This window comes from Neofelis nebulosa, chromosome 1 (genome assembly GCF_028018385.1).
Source record: "Neofelis nebulosa isolate mNeoNeb1 chromosome 1, mNeoNeb1.pri, whole genome shotgun sequence".
NCBI classification, from domain to species: Eukaryota; Metazoa; Chordata; class Mammalia; order Carnivora; family Felidae; genus Neofelis; species Neofelis nebulosa.
In genome coordinates, this window is record NC_080782.1 from 142651164 (window position 1) to 142667401 (window position 16238).

General features: G+C 46.0%; 1 protein-coding gene across 5 annotated transcripts in view; it reads right to left on the reverse strand.

The window, feature by feature from the left end:
* The window catches only part of TNFAIP8 (TNF alpha induced protein 8), a 132779-nt gene that overhangs the window by 22636 nt on the left and 93905 nt on the right, over nucleotides 1-16238 (reverse strand). Inside the window, exon 1 of one of the 5 annotated variants that reach the window (XM_058738288.1) lies at nucleotides 15641-16102. The exons of 3 other annotated variants lie outside the window; for them this stretch is intronic. In XM_058738288.1, the coding sequence (XP_058594271.1) occupies nucleotides 15641-15713 (73 nt within the window). In that variant the 5' untranslated portion in view covers nucleotides 15714-16102. Of the gene's footprint in view, nucleotides 1-5172; nucleotides 5735-15640; nucleotides 16103-16238 lie in introns of those variants that run through there. One more of the 5 variants, XM_058738322.1, reaches the window with a different exon arrangement.

Here is a 16238-nt window from a genome sequence, read left to right on the forward strand (position 1 = left end):
TCCTGTTAATTTTCCATTTATGCCATTAAGTTTACACTCCTGCTTCGAAAAGGTTGGTGAGTAGAGTTAATGGATTTGGCGAAAAAAAAAAAAAAAAAAAAAAAAAAAAAGAGCTCTCTCTCTTACATTTTCAGAATCTCTCTTTAATGCCATTTGTTGACCTTGGAATGAAGGAAACAGATACTATTGTTGGACATAAACGTCGTCTCACACAGTATTTTTAAACTATCAGCTGTACAGCTGGTCTTTATATAGGCAGGGAACACGTGTTTCTCTATACCTTTATTCCCTCAACACATATGAATACACAAGTGCCAGAACTCCACCCACATTCCAATGCAGGGCACATTCTACAGCAAATACCCAAAATGAATTCTGCTATATATTCCCTGCTGATGAATCAAAATAAAAAAATGTTTTTCATTACATCCTACAGAGTAAAATAAAACTACTTGACATGCTGCCCCCACCAAAATATAGAAACCAAGTTTAAATGAATGTGTAGAGATTCTAGCTGACATCGAAAGGAATTTAAATCTTGAATACACGTGTCTAGGATCTATGAGTATTTTTCTTGCATTAAATTGGTATTATCACAAAACAGAGCAATCTTAGATATGGGGGGAAAAAAAAAGCTATAGAATTCTTGGATTAAGATTCCAGGTTCCAAATGGAGGCCTTAATAATATCCCAGCTCTCTAAGGTTTTAATGGCATCTAACAAAGTATTGAGGAGTCAGGGTTGGGCCATCTTTTCTTGAGCTGACTTATGGCTCATTGCATTTTGATGGAGGGTAAAGAATCTGAAATATTTTAAGATTTTTTTTTAATCATTAGGAGTACTGAGGAGAGGCCTGGAGGCTGGTGTTGGGTCAGAAGAAGTCTCAGTAACAGCTATTTCTTGGTCTCTGGCCTCATTGTAAAATGGTGGTCAAATCCTAGAAAGACCACTGCTTTGGTCCCTTCTGGTCTTAGAGGCAAGATTTTTGTCAAGCACATTTCAGATCATTTTGACCAGTAGCTTGCCGTTATCACTCATAATTTGATAGAACTTCAGAGCATGTATGTTGATGGTTTAAAAAGGGTTGAGGTCTTTAATCTGCTGTCAAAGCCTGATAAAGCCCATTTCTCATCTCCCAGGTATAAACTAATAAATGAAAGCTGGAGCTTTAATTGTTAAAAGCATTAAATCAGGTTTAAAGGCCTGCTTTACTCAGCATAAAGAAATTCACATCTGAATTTATCCTCTTTCCCTGTCACCCAACCAAGTACCTATTTTAAAGTACTTATTCCAATAAAGTAATTATTTATGTTAAAGTAGACTTAAGAGTAATAAGCTTCTCTGGGCTGATCCATGTCCCAGGCCTGGAACCCAGGAAGAACCCAAGAGGTACACAATTCTGATGAAGTGAAACAAAAAGATGTTTCTGTGGCCAAACAAACAAAAAAAGCAGTGGAAAAAAAAAAAAAAAAAAGGCAGGCATTTCAAACACCCAGGGCTACCCAAACCACTCCTTTTTCCATTGCCCCACAAGATGTGCTGGAAGTGTTTTGATAATAAAGCCCATCTGGCCCCAATCCGAAAGACAACTCTCCAGTTACCATCATTTTTCAATAGAGTAAGAAGTTACCCTGTTATGGCCTCCATTAGCCTGAACAGACCTGGTCTGGTTAAAGGTCTATGCTGAGCTAAGGCCTGGCCATTGTGGTTCAAAACAGCAGCTAGGAAACTGAACATCACCTATATGGCTTCAAAGGGAACCAGCAAGAAGAAGGTCCTACCAGGACTTCTTAAACGCCCCCCATATTCACAGTTCATTCTGAAAGTCAGTCCATCTTGGTTTTATTTGGCTGCTGGAACCATGCATGGCATAACTACCTATGAAGTACAACACCCCCCCCCGTACCTAAAAATGAGACAGCAAGCACAAATGATGGATCATCATCAATATTTGGATGATCCGTAAATCTCACGAGAACAGCAGAGATTTTAATTCTGCAAAATATTCTACCCCCGGACCATATGTCTACTCTCACACTCCATTAGTCATCAAACATTTTCTGTTTGCCTACAACATTCCCATCATCATAAAAACTAGAAGATTCTTTCCACTACAAGAGTCTTGATTACTACAAAGACAGAGGAAATGAACAGTTTCGATTAAGGAAACATTTTATTCAATGAAAATTCAGCTTGTATAAACACTTCCCTTTTTCTTTTGAAAGCATCCTACTAGAACAGATACAGGGTATTTGAAGCACAAATACAGGAGTCCTGTATTTTCAAAAGACTAGATTTTTTTATGAAGCTCTAACCCAAATCATAGCAGGGGCTGCTTACTCTGTCTTACATTAGTCATTATTTATTTGTTTGTTTGTTTGTTTGTTTGTTTAAAGTTTATTTATTTTTGACAGAGACAGAGTGCGAGCATGAGCTGGGGAGGTGCAGAGAGAGAGAGAGAGAGGGAGACACAGAATCCGAAGTAGGCTCCAGGCTCCAAGCTGTCAGCACAGAGCCTGACGCGGGGCTGGAACTCACGAACTGTGAGATCATGACCTGAGCCAAAGTCAGACACTCAACCAACTGAGCCACCCAGGTGCCCCAGTCATTTTTTTTTTTTTTTAATGTTTACTTATCTTTGAGTGAGAGAGAGAGAGAGACAGAGAGACAGAGACAGAGCACAAGCCGGGGAGGGCAGAGAGAGAAAGGGAGACACAGAATCGGAAGCAGACTCCAGGCTGTGAACTGTCAGCACAGAGCCTGATGCAGGGCTCAAACTTGTGAATTGTGAGATCATGACCTGAGCCAACGCAGATGCTCAACCGACTAAAGCCACCCAGGTTCCCCTGTCCTGCCTTAGTCTTCATAACAGAGCAGGAGACAACAAGGAGGAGGCATGGGAGAATAAGAACTTGAGTCACAGCCACTTTGAACCCAAGAATAGTAACCATAACCTCGTTCTTTATGGATTTATGACTTATTTCTAAACTTGGCAAATAAGGCCTCATTGTCCCAAAGAATCAAAAAGCATTTACATGCATTTTGTATTTTAAATCATCATTCCCTGGCATATGCTCTTATTTGAAAAACAAATTGGAGTCTTCACATTGAAGACTAACCCTTGCTCAAAGTTCATGATTCGGAGAGAGAAAACACTTTTTGTTGTTGTTGTTAGAGACAGTCTCATCTAATACATGTTGTATCTAATTTAGCATTTCTATGAAATGCTATTGTGTTAAGAATTAAGACCAAAGAAAGATGCTTAGGACAAGAAAGAAAGAAGAGAAACAGTATTTCCATTAAGGGAGGGAAAAATTACATTATTTAAAATAAGATCTGAAGTTATCTGTGAAGTCTTGAAATAAGAGCTGTAGGTGACAAGACGCTGAAAAGCCTTCTGGTATCTGTCAAAATGGTAGAGTTCTGGGGTGCCTGGGTGGCTCAGTTCATTAAGCGTCTGACTTTGGCTCAGGTTGTCATCTTGCAGTTCATGGGTTCGAGCCCCACGTGGGCTCTATGCTGACAGCTCAGAGCCTGAAGCCTGCTTCGGATTCTGTGTCCCCCCCGCAAAAAATAAATAAACATTTTAAAAAATGGTATAATTCTTCCAAAGCTGTTAAGGGGCTTCATGACAAAAGAAATTTAAGAATCACTACATTCACTGGAAGTAACTTTGGGGAAAAAAGGGCTCTTTCCATCGGGCCTTAGATTCAAGAACATAAGAGACATAGTATGTAGAGCTGCCCAGGTGCCAACAACATTTCCCCATTACGTACTTCGGGAGGGTGATGATTTAAAAGGAGCTCAAGATAAAAGAGGCAGCGAGGAGAGAATAAGGACTCTCGCAGATTCTCATGACAACTCAAATACCCTCTTAGTTCATTAAAAATGAATGAACACCATAAAATCAGTTTCAATCTGTATAACAGAAAATGTCAGGTGAAGTGAGAGCACAGAAAAAATGAGAGAGCTAAGTGGCTGGCTTGGAGCTTCATACTTAGCGGGCATGTTGAAATGACTGACAAAGACCTTTTCTGTCCAGAAATCCCCCACTTTATTTTTAAGCCTGGAAACTGGTTAGTCATATCTATACAGAACACTTCCTGTCCAGGGGCACGAAGATGGCAACAATCTGCCAAGTTTAGTAGCTGCCTACATTTAGTGAATTGAGTTATTCATGGAATAAAAAACAGCATCAAACATTAGGGAAAAAAAATCTGGCTAACTGAAGCTTTAAAAGATATACAAAGAAAACAGGTTTGACTATTTCACAGAAGAGGGATAGATGGTGCCATGGAGGAAAAAAAAATGAAAGAACAACAGACAATATTATTCTAAGAGACTATTTGCTGGTAGTTTCTGGACTATTCTAGCATCCCTACCAAATATAACAGCTCTCTCACTCCTACTCTTTAGATTAATAGTGCAAGTGGGGTGCCTGGGTGGCTCAGTCGGTTAAGCGTCAGACTTCAGCTCATGTCATGATCTCACCGCACTGAGTTCGAGCCCCACGTCGGGCTCTGTGCTGACAGCTCAGAGCCTGGAACCTGCTTCGGATTCTGTGTCTCCCTCTCTCTCCGCCCCTTCCCCAGTCTCTCTCTCTCAAAAGTAAACATTAAAAAAATAAAAAAAAGATTAATAGTGCAAGTGACAGCCCACATCTTCATCTACAAAAGTGTCCAAAGACTGTAGACTATCTCAGGGAACTAAGCAGCAGCAACGAAATCCTCCTTTCTCTTAATATGGTCTAATTCTAGGGTAAAGGAAGGGCCGCCTGAGAATTTTACAAAACCATGAATGCAGAGGACTGAAATATAGAGCAGAAAGGTAAACTTTTATCCACTGGTCTACCACCACCGTGTGACAGTAAGAACGCATGTTTGGGAAACAGAGGAAAACAATTAAGGATGGGAAGAAGGACCTTATCCCGGGCCACCCTGAGGGCTGTCAGGCTTCAGCGAGGCTGGCTCTCCCCACGGCAATTATAATTTTACTTGATTAACCCTTACGCGTGTCACAACAAGCCAGCCCAAGTGCCATCACAGAGAAACCTGAGGCGCAGCACCCCCTCCCCCCCCCCCCCCCCCCGGCACGCCCGCACCCCAGGCACCGAGGGGGCAACCGCAAAGCATGCTGGGATGGAGGGCCACAGCAGGATCGTCAAATACTCACTCCTGTGCAGTTGCTCCTGTGCGTCTGGGGTTATCAGTCAGATCATCAAGTCAGCTATGGTCGAGCGAGCCAAATAATTTAAACCAGTTCTACCCATAAAAACCCCTCAGCCTGAAATTCTTCAGTGAGCCTGCTTACCGTCAGACTTGCTAGTTTGTGGACCCCCCAGAAGGGAAGGACAGCTTTACTAGGAGGGGGTGACTGATCTCTACTCCTCCAACCGCCATTCACCTGAAGGCCTTTTGGAAAAGGGAATGGCACGACCCGGCAGAGGGCTCTGAAACGACTCCCACAGGCTGGCTTTCCTGCCTTTTTCTAACTCATCGTCTGCCATTTGCAAGCTCTTTGAGGAAATCATTTTTATAACCCAGCATGAGCGTCGCTAGAAATCCAAGCCAAGACAACACAGCCCTGGCTTCTGACTGGCCCCGATTCAGCAGTTGGAAAGGCAGCAGCATTCCTCAGTGTCACGTCCTTGTTTATGGGCCTGGCATTCATCCCACCCACCGGGAAGAGCCACAGAGCTCCTGTGTCCTCCACAGGCCACTGTTCCGCTGCCTCCAAGTGGGCCTCCTACTTGGGAGACCAGCTCACCCTCCGGCCTACTGTTAACTCACACCCCAACAGACCAAACTGTCAAAACGTCTTATCCCATTATCTCAGTTACACCACTGCTCACCTCTCTCGTTTTGCCCAAGTTTTGTTTTTGTTTTTTTCCCTTCTCGTTCCAGAGTTACTTCCTTACTCCTCCCTTCCTGTCTCTCCACATGCCTACCCCTGCCCTTGGAACCTCCACATCAGGGCTGGATCCCCGCCCCCTCCCTCTCCACAAGGCTCCCACTCACGATTTCTTCCTCATTGTTCCCTTGAAATTTTGAAATCTGTCCAGTGGCCGCTCCCTCAAAGCTCCTTGCTATTCTGGTTTTCTAGAAGGGTTCTGTTCCCGCTCAGTACATGTGACTTGCCCCTCAAGGCTAACTCCTTGAAAACTCTCCCAAGAGACCTCTTCTTTGACTATCATCTCCTTTCTCAGGAGGACTGGAGTCAGACATTTAGACTCGGGATCCTGGGGAGGGGTCCATTGCCATGCTAGCTCTTTCGTAACTGACTTCATTTTAATTTTAAACCTCGAAAGGAGAAAACGGTGTTATAAGCGCTTTACAATAAAGAGCAGAGTCAGTGCAGTAGTATCTCACTTTTATCAAATAACTTCACAGAAGAAAAGAAATTCCTTGGGACAAGCCCACCCTTCCGTGCTCTCTACAGAACGTGCACTGAGGCCTTCATCAGGTTGACTATCCTAGGCAGGCCTTGGACGCATTCTGTCATTGGGTGTCATTATAAACCTCCTTATTCACCCAGCACCTGCTGAGTGAAGCTGTCTAATCACTGACACACGCATCCCCTCATCGGCTCTCACAAGGGACCAGCATATTCCCACTGCTGTGACCAACAGGAGAAACATAAAATTTCTCAGGATGGCTCAACTACTTAGTGTGGCCCAAATCCTACGTTATACATATAAGACGAAAGTCTGTCAAATCTAGGGTGTCCCTGGCAGATACATCGGTAGATTTCTAAGACAGGCCCTCAGGAAGAAAAGGCATGGGGTTGGGGGGAGGGGAGAGGATGTGAAGGCGAAAGGGAAGCTAGAAACATTCTCTAATTCTCAGGTTGGCCAAAGCTTCTTCCTGGTGTGAAGAGCTGGATTAAATTTCCTGCCAGGATTCACTTGTTAGCCTCAGGCACCCAGGGCTGACGGTGCCAATGCCACAGAGAGAGACAGGGCTGAGGTGAGAGGGATGCAGATCAAGAAAGGAATCAGGGGGCAACTAAGATTTGAAGGTGTGCACCAATGGAGATGATGGGAGTAGCCCTTCCTCAGGAGACGGGCGCTTGCTCAGAGCTGGGACAGTCACCCCACAGCCTGCACACCTTCCCTCATTCCCACGCAGTACTGACTGAATGTTCACAATGTGGTCCAATCCCTTAGCAGATGAGATCTTAGGCTCTCAGCATTTGCTGAGACCCCAACGAGAAGGCAGCAAAGCCTCTCCTCAGACGTGGCTGACCACTGTCTCATTCTCCTGGCCTCTAAAACCGGCTTCTCGGGGTGCCTGGGTGGCTCAGTCAGTTAAGCGTTTGACTCTTGATTTCAGCTCAGGTCATGATCTCACGGTTCTTGAGTTCGAGCCCCATGTTAGGTTCTACGGAAATCAAGAGTCGGACGCTTAACCGACTGAGCCACGCAGGGACCCCAGGCAATAAGGTCTTAAGGCTTCGGGAGCCTAAAGCTGTCATGGTCACTTAGGGCATTTCACCATTTCCTTGGGAGAAAGTCTGCTCCCAGTTATTTACAAAATTAAATCTTGTCACCGCAAACCCGGAGAGCGTATTCCCAAGTACGCGCACAGATGGTACTACACACACAAACACCAAACCCCCATCTCTCTCATCAGGCTCTGTGCTGACAGCTCAGAGCCTGGAGCCTGCTTCGGATTCTGTGGCTCCCTCTCTCTCTCTCTCTCTCTCCGTTCCTCTTCTGCTCGTTCTCTGTCTCTTAAAAATAAATAAACGTTAAAAAAAAAATAAAAAAAATAAACATAAATACCACAAGGTACCACTTAATAGCAACACAGGCTTTGCCCAGGCTTGCAGATCCCCAGAGAAACACCTCTGAGACATTCAGTGCCCACTCAGCAGTTAGTCACTCAGGACGCACTGCAGCACAACTCTTCTTCAAGCTTCTTAAACTCTTAGAACAAGATTGAAGTAATTGTTCTTTCAGGTTCCTTGGTCAGCGGCCGCGGGAGCCGCGGGCTGACTCCCAGCATGCACCAGGCCTGCGGGGCCCTGGGGAAAACGAGACTGTGGGGCGCCCATCTGTTACTGCAGCCGCCCGTCCGGTGTCTGAGCGCTTCCCACCCACACAGGTGCACACGTTCTCCCCACAAGAGCGCCCCTGCCCAACCGGCACCCTCAATGGTGAATTTCCCTGAATGATGCTCTTCTCAAAGGAATGAAAACAAATTAGCTCACTGTGTAATCGCCTCTCACTTGGCCTCTCCCACTTTCCACACCAGGGAATGAACAAGACCTATGTGCAGAGCTCAATTTTACTTCACAGTGCCTCTTCATCTTCCTCACTGGTTATCCACTTAGGAGAAGGTGAAATAGGAAATCTTCAGGTGTTCAACCACTCCCTTTAGGTTTTGTAAATTCCCCCCAAAGCTGGTGAATGGCAGCCATACAAACAGTTGAGGTCCGTCCTGCCTCAAGGAGAGCTCATGAACAAATGCAGGATGCAAAAAACCTATGTTTGCAAAACTTCTTGTTGGCCAAACAGGCATGAGGGGGAAGAGGGGTGCGGTGCTTGATAGGGCCCGGACATTACCTCTCTGGGCCTCAGTTCTGCATCTCTAAAATAAGAGGTAAGATAAAAGAACGTGTGCTGTTGCTTTTTAACTCTAAATCGTGGTGATTTTACTTGTGTCTGGAGGAGAATCATTTTAATTACAAAGTCTCCTTACCGCAGATCTTCCTGAAATATTACAGACAGACACAATGAGTTGATTTTTTTTCAAGTTTATTTATTTTGAGAGAGAGAGTGAGAGTGAGTGGGAAGGGCAGAGAAAGGGAGGGAGAGAGAAAATCCCAAGCAGGCTTCGTGCTGTCAGCCTAGAGCCTGACACAGGGCTTGATCCCACGAAACGTGAGATCATGACCTGAGCCAAAATCAAGAGTCAGACACTTAAATGACTGAGTCACACAGGTGCCCCAGTGAGTTGATTTTTTTTAAAATGCAGCTTACTCGTCCGACTTCAGCCAGGTCACGATCTCGCGGTCAGTGAGTTCGAGCCCCGCGTCGGGCTCTGGGCTGATGGCTCGGAGCCTGGAGCCTGTTTCCGATTCTGTGTCTCCCTCTCTCTCTGCCCCTCCCCCGTTCATGCTCTGTCTCTCTCTGTCCCAAAAAAATAAATAAAAAAAAAAAAACGTTTAAAATGCAGCTTACTCTATCATTTTAGGCACAACCCACTAAATGAAGAGAGGTATACGACGAAGCTCAACTCATTCTTTTCCAAGTTGTCAGCATCCTTCTTGTACAGACGGAAATGTTGACAAATAAACAGTTTGTGGCAGATCGAGCGACTCTGCGTTACTCTGAAGTGAAATCACTGGGTGTGGAGATTTCTCTGGCCCTACTGCATGCTCTGGCACTTGCCCACTTTTTCGGCTGTTTGCCGGATTACCCACAGCCAGGAACAGGGAACCTAATCATCTACGTTATCCTGACTGCTTACTGGTGTCATAGTTCGGGGACCAGAAAAGCGTGATACATATTCAGTCTGATGAAAATTTCAGAAGTGAGGAAGAAAAAGGCCCAGACACCCTGAAGCCGGGGGTGTGGAACAATGTCGGGTCATCAGTGATGTCCACCATACAGAAGATGGTTTGGCAAGGACCTTTAAACCAATGTTCCACTTTTAGTCCCTGTGAGCACTCTGTACTCCAAGGCTAATGACTACATAAAAGGAAACATGATCACATCAAAGTCTGGTATTTTAGACCCTATGCTGGACCTCTTACATTATACATGACATCAAGGTCAGCCGCACCCAGGGCCATGCATTTCTTCAGAGCCTTTCTTTTTCTTTCCATCTGCAGAGAAGGGCCGGCACAGGGAGGGAAGAGGGGAGAAAACCGGTACAGTAATGCTTAGCAAGGAATGCTGTTATAGAAGCTGTCGCACCTCATGAGGTCCCTAGGCAGCAAGGACCCTACCCAATGTGGCTTTCTGGTGACAGAAGAGATGAACAAGTTACCACCATGGAAAAAGTGAGCTGTTCTCTCCTATGATAAATACTCTGCCAGGTGTTGGTCCCGTTCTTTCTAGTGTGAAGTCTCTATGAGGAGTCAGTCCTCAGGCATACCTCTGTCCTGTCATTTGGCTGACTTCAGTCATCCGACTGCCAAGTTGATTGATCACAACAGGCTGCCTGAGGGGCGCCTGGGTAGCTCAGTCAGCTAAGCTCCCGACTCTTTGTTTGGGCTCAGGTCAGGATCTCACAGTTCATGAAATTGAGCCCTGTGTTGGGCTCTGTGCTGACAGCACAGGGCCTGCTTGGGATTCATTCTCTCTCTCTCCCTCTCTCTCTGCCACTCCCCTGCTCACACACTCTTTCTCTTTCTCTCTCAAAATATATAAACTTAAAAAATAATAATAATAAAGGTTTAAAAAACAAAAAAATAGGCTTCATGAAAACCCACCAGGGAAGTGAGGACCCCAGAGAGGGCAGACGATGGTGAGACAGATTCAGCATAGGTAACCTGAAGTCCTGAGAAACTACCATACGGTCACTGAGGAACAGGTCAGTTACCTGTTAAAATGACATTTCAACCGAGGAGGGCTACCATCGAGAGTGTAAATGTCTGTGCATATTGCCAACAAGTTAATTCATCACCAGGAGACATGACAAGTTAACTGAGTGGATCACAACGGACTTGAGGATCACTCACTGTGTATACCCATCTTGCAGATTTTGAAGAAACTTGAAGCCGAGTGGATACTATAAGGTCACCAAATTGTGATAACCTAATATACACATAACTGAAGCCTATTTCATCTCAGTGACCAGGGGAGTCCACACTCCCTTTTCAAGTTGGCGACTCAAAAAACCTTGTCCCAAAGGTGCTTGGGTCTCCCCCAACCCTCCACTGCAGTGGGCTCCAGGTACCCCCTACCAGCCCTGCTGGGCTCCTAGATCCCCTCACCAGGGGAGAAGAATGCACTCAAGACTCCCTACCCGTGTCCCTGAGAGGCAGGAAAGAGCCTGGGTCTCCTCTTTCTTCTCCAACACCTGGCCTCTCCACCCCTTGCTTCCCGAGCCAGGGTGCAAACGAACACAGACCACAGGGAGCATCCCCCTGAATGCCAAGCTTGAGGATGGGGGAGAGTAGCTTTGGGACATTCCCAGGAGTATCAGGTCAGGGTTAAAAGCATGGGTTCTGCGGATAGTCGGCGTCCATTCACACCCTGATTCCACTTTTTCTAGCTTTGTGATGTTAGACACAGTTTGTAACCTCTCTGGACTTCAGATTGCTTTACTGTTATGTGGAGTCAACACAAGGGATTATTATACAAGTATTAAATGAGATACATAATCAGTTGCTTGGCACTGTGTCTGGCACACAGAAGACCTCAGTACATTTTAGTTTCAAAACTGTGTCTTCAGGGGCGCCTGGGTGGCTCAGTCGGTTACGTATTCCACTCTTGACTTTGGCTCAGGTCTCCCTCTCTCTCAAAAAAAAAAAAAAAATTAAATTAAACAGTAAAAAAATTTACTTTTGAGAGAGAGAGACAGAGACAGAGACAGAGACAGAGCACAAGCAGGGGAGGGACAGATAGAGAGAGGGAGACACAGAATCTCAAGCAGGCTCTGGGCTCTGAGCTGTCAGCACAGAGCCCGACGCAGGGCTTGAACCCACAGACTACAAGATCGTGACCTGAGCCAAAGTCAGGCACCTAACTGACTGAGCCACCCAGGCACCCCCATTAAATTTTTTTTTCTAATAAAAATTAAAAAATAAAGGAGAGGGGCGCCTGGGTGGCTCAGTTGGTTAAGTGTCTGACTTCGACTCAGGTCATGATCTCATAGTCTGTGATTTCAAGCCCCATGTTGGGCTCTGTGCTGACAGCTCAGAGCCTGGAGCTAGCTTCTGATTCTCTCTCTCTCTCTCTCTCTCTCTCTCTCTCTCTGCCCTTCCACTGCTCACACTCTGTCTCTCTCAAAAATAAATAAACACTAAAAAAAATTAAAACAAAAATAAAGGAGAGATAAATGCCTAAAATTGGACAAAGTGTTGAGGATACCTTGAAGAATGGAGCTCAGTCACTGACTGTATGAATAGGAAATGATCACCTCATACCACTTACACTGGGGAAGAAAACAGATGTGGTCTTGCCCTCCAGAGCTTGTGATCTGGAGAAGAGACGCTAAACAGTAATGGCAAGGCCAAGAACAGGTGCCCTAAGAGAAGGCAGATCCTAATTCAGGCTGGAGGCTCAGAACAAATCCCTCCAAGGAAGCGAAAAGAACGTCAGGTGGGGAGAAGGAGATAGCCGGCAGGAGGCCCAGCAGGTGCAAACACTCTGAATTAGGAAGCTGATGGAAAAGAACCAGGAAAGACATCAGGTGCAGTGAGGAGCCCAAGGTGGAAGGCGTGGCCATCTGCTGTGGGAAGGACACCTACTCCACGGACACCTGAAGGGAGGGAATGGGTGAAGGTGAGTCTGTCACTCTGGGGGCAGGAAGTTGAGGGATGGTCTAATGGCAGGCCTGGTGAGGAGGCAGGAGAGAAATGGGTGAGGGGAGGGTAAAACCTATTAGGGGCCCCAGAGGAGGAGCTGAGCTCACAGCTCCAGGGTCACTTTTTCCCAAGTCCCCACATAGCAACCCCTCCTTAACAATGGCTTCCTCACAGGGCACCTGGGTGGCTCAGTCGGTTAAACGTCTGACTCTTGATTTTGACTCCGGTTATTTGATCTCACAGTTCATGGGATCGAGCGCCGTGTTGGGCTCTGTGCTGACAGTGCCGAGCCTGCTTGGGATCCTCTCTCTCCCCCTCTTGCTGCCCCTCTCCCAATCTCTCTCTCTCTCTCAAAATAAATAAACATTAAAAAAAAAAACTATAAAAAAATGGCTTTCTTACTTTCTGGTACCAAGGCTACAAGAACCTAGACGCAGGAATTATGCATCCCATGACGTTTAACAGTAGAAAGGTCCTCAGAGATCAGAGCCGCCCTTCATTTTTTCTATTTCACAATTAAGTAATTTACTCAACAGGATGCCCCTAAACGCAAAAAATGTGGCCGTCAGCCTATCTCTTTAGGAAGCCACCGTCCACTGGAAACTGTTGGTGTCTTCCTTTCTATGACCTTCCCCTTTTTCGCAAAGTGGGTTTCGTCCTTCATTTCTCTTGCTTTCTTATTCACATCATGCCCGTATATCTTAAATTCATTCAGCTTTTAATAAAGCCAGGACTGGATTATTTCTTTCTGTTTAATACTCAAGCACAATCACCTATTCATTTGTAAGCAGGCAAAATTCAGTCAATTCTTTAGGAGGTGGCCATAGACTGAGGATGGAATCTCAGCCCTCCTGGCACAGAGTCAAGTGCGTTCTAAGCTATGATGGCTTAACAATATCCCCAGTCATTTGCTTCCACATTCACTCACATACACAAATATGTTGGCCTCTAAGGACTTCTGAATCGACTTGATATTTTTTTCAGATTCAACCCAAAGAAAGTATAAGTCTCTCACTGGAGCTCAGAATAATGACTTACAAGCATCTCCCATGATAGGAAGTCAGGCACCAACTATCGCAAGGCAATGTAGACAGTGTGAAGAGCCTGTCTACAGGTAATGGCACACTAAATGAGATACTCAACTCTATCAGGAGGAAAAAAAAAAAAAAAGCTAAGGAGAGGGGAAAGGACTAGTGAGGAGAGAGAAAAAGTAAATACTTTACACAGGGTAAGTCCTTTCAAAGACATCCCGGGGGTGACAGCTAAACAGAGGGTTCTAGATTACAGCTAATACCCAGCCTTGTAAGAAGTGCCCAGGATATGGACACACACTCACACACAAACACACCCTTTATTTCCTGGCAGAAGTGACAATGATTCTGTGAATAAAGTATTCACGCCATCTCCCTGCAGAGTTATTCCATATCTTTCCCTAATCGCCATCAATGTAAAACTGTAGCACCTCATGTCGTATTTTTTTAAAATTCTGGGCCTTCTGTAAAAAGCAGAGTCCAGACCATTTTGCTGCAGTTCTGCAGAATGGAAATGATGGCAGGTGGAGGTAGTAAGCGGAAGACCTAGTAGGGAGGGGCCATCAAGCACCCTCTTCACCCTCAGTGTTTAGGCTACTATCCAGAGAGCTGGGCGGGAGAGAACAAGGTGGATGCCGCGAGAGGAATATAGTCTACACTCTGCGATGACGTTTTTTCCATCTTCCCCCCCTGCTCCTTCTTTCCCAAAAGAAAGGAAAAACGCACCTGGGAGAAAATGCCAATTTAAATATTACTTGTAATCAGTACAAGAGTTCACCAGGCTGAATTCTCTCAGCCTGTTTCCTATCTGCCTTTGACTACCTTTGACTTACTATAAATTGCTGTTATAAAGACAAAAAAAAAAAAAAAAAAAAACAGCCATCAGCACATGGCTCCATCAAGACAGAGGCCACAGCCAGGAAACATTAATCCCCCACGCTCTACATCAAGCTCAAACACAATGCTCCTGGCTGTCATTTTTCATTCACAACAGCCTCATATTTCTATTAAACAACCTCTTTTACTGACTTCTTTCCCCACACCACATAATAAGGTAAACACCAGCCCCCAGAGACCACATTATGAAACACAGAGCTTTACTTTGGGAAAGGAATCAGTAAAAAGACAGAAGAGGCCAAGTTTGAAGGGATCTCCCTAAGTCATTCACCTCTACCAAATGGAGAAATGATGGGGTTCCTTTCTGCTCCCCAGGCTCCCAGCGGCTGCTGCCATTAACTTGAAACTACCAGTTTCCCAAGAGGCTGCTCCAAAAGAAAAGGAATTTTCATAATTATGAACAGTCTCCTCTCCTACTACTCTCTAATTTTCCCCAATTCTCCTCCCTCCCACCCCCACTTACAAGAGGACTTTTGTACACATCAAGTTTCAGGAAACAAAGCATACAAACATTCACACACAAATAAACTCCCAGAACTAACACCAGCGTATAATTGTGTTTTCGTTGGAGCTTTTCCAGCCCTGTCACCCGTTCTCTGTTAGGAGTAAAGGAAACCCTTTGCCTGGGTGAAGTTAGAAACAGACAAACTCCTCAGTTTACAAGCTGCGCAAGACGCCCCTCACATCTCTGGGCTCCCTTAAGCCCCCAACAAAATGAATTCACCACTGAAAAGTCAGTAAAGAAAAAAAAGGAAAAAACAACAACTAACCTATTCCCTAAATGAAGATCTTTCACTTCTCCCCCTCACTCGGCTTCCCCTTTTAACCGGAAACACACGGAGTTTCCAATTTCTGAAACCCTTTTTAAGGGTCCCTCAACTGTTCGGGCTCTTGCAAAGAAGTCCTAATGCAGGCAGGCAAGCGCTTTTCAAAGCACATTTTGCATTCTTGGAGTCAATACTGGGGCCGTTTCCTTTCCAGACAAATCTACAAAGCAGCTTTTAGTGGGCTGCCTGCGCTAGATCGGACTCGTCCTCTCCTTGTCTCGTTGGGGCTGCGGGGTGAGCGGGGTACAGGGCTCTGTATAGTCAGCTCTAGCTGAGCTGCGACAAAGTAGCCACCGCTCGTTGTAAAACTCCCATCTGCTCCCCTACTACGCCTTTCCTCCACATTCCTCCGCGGGACTTGGCCGCTCCCCCCGCCCACCAACCCCCAAGAAATCAAAGCCATACCTTCCTTGGATTCTTCTGCTTCGGAGTGCATGGTGTCAGGGTAACCGGCTGCAGGGGCGATTACCGCTGACATGTACTCAGACGAGCTTCAAGTTTGCTCCGAGGCCAAAACCCCGCTCACGACAGAAAATAAAAGGAAGGGGAGCCACTAAAATCAAAACCTCCCCGGGGCGGAGGGCTGGTTCTGGTGCAGGGATTTTTGCAGGGGGAAACTTCTGCAAGAGTGACGAATCGCGTCTCGGCTGAGCGGCGGGAGTCCGCCCCCGGGGCCGCGCGGACCCGGCCCGTCGCAGGGCGGAGGCGACCTGGCGCGGCTGGCGGGGCCCAGGCGCACGCAGGTGGGGTGGAGGCCAGGACCGCAGCCCGACTCTCAGAACTGGCAGGGCCGAGGGGCGCCGTGGGCAAACGTGACCGAGACTGGCTACGCCTGTGAAATACATGTGCAACTAAAGCAACAAGGCTCATCTCAGCGCGCGCTGCAATTGCACAGAAATAAGAAATGCACTTACGGTCACAGAAATACCCCTGGATCTTTGGGTTACATTTTTCGGCGCCCATTTAACTTTCCTTGTCTTGGGGTCTGACATGCCAAGAAATA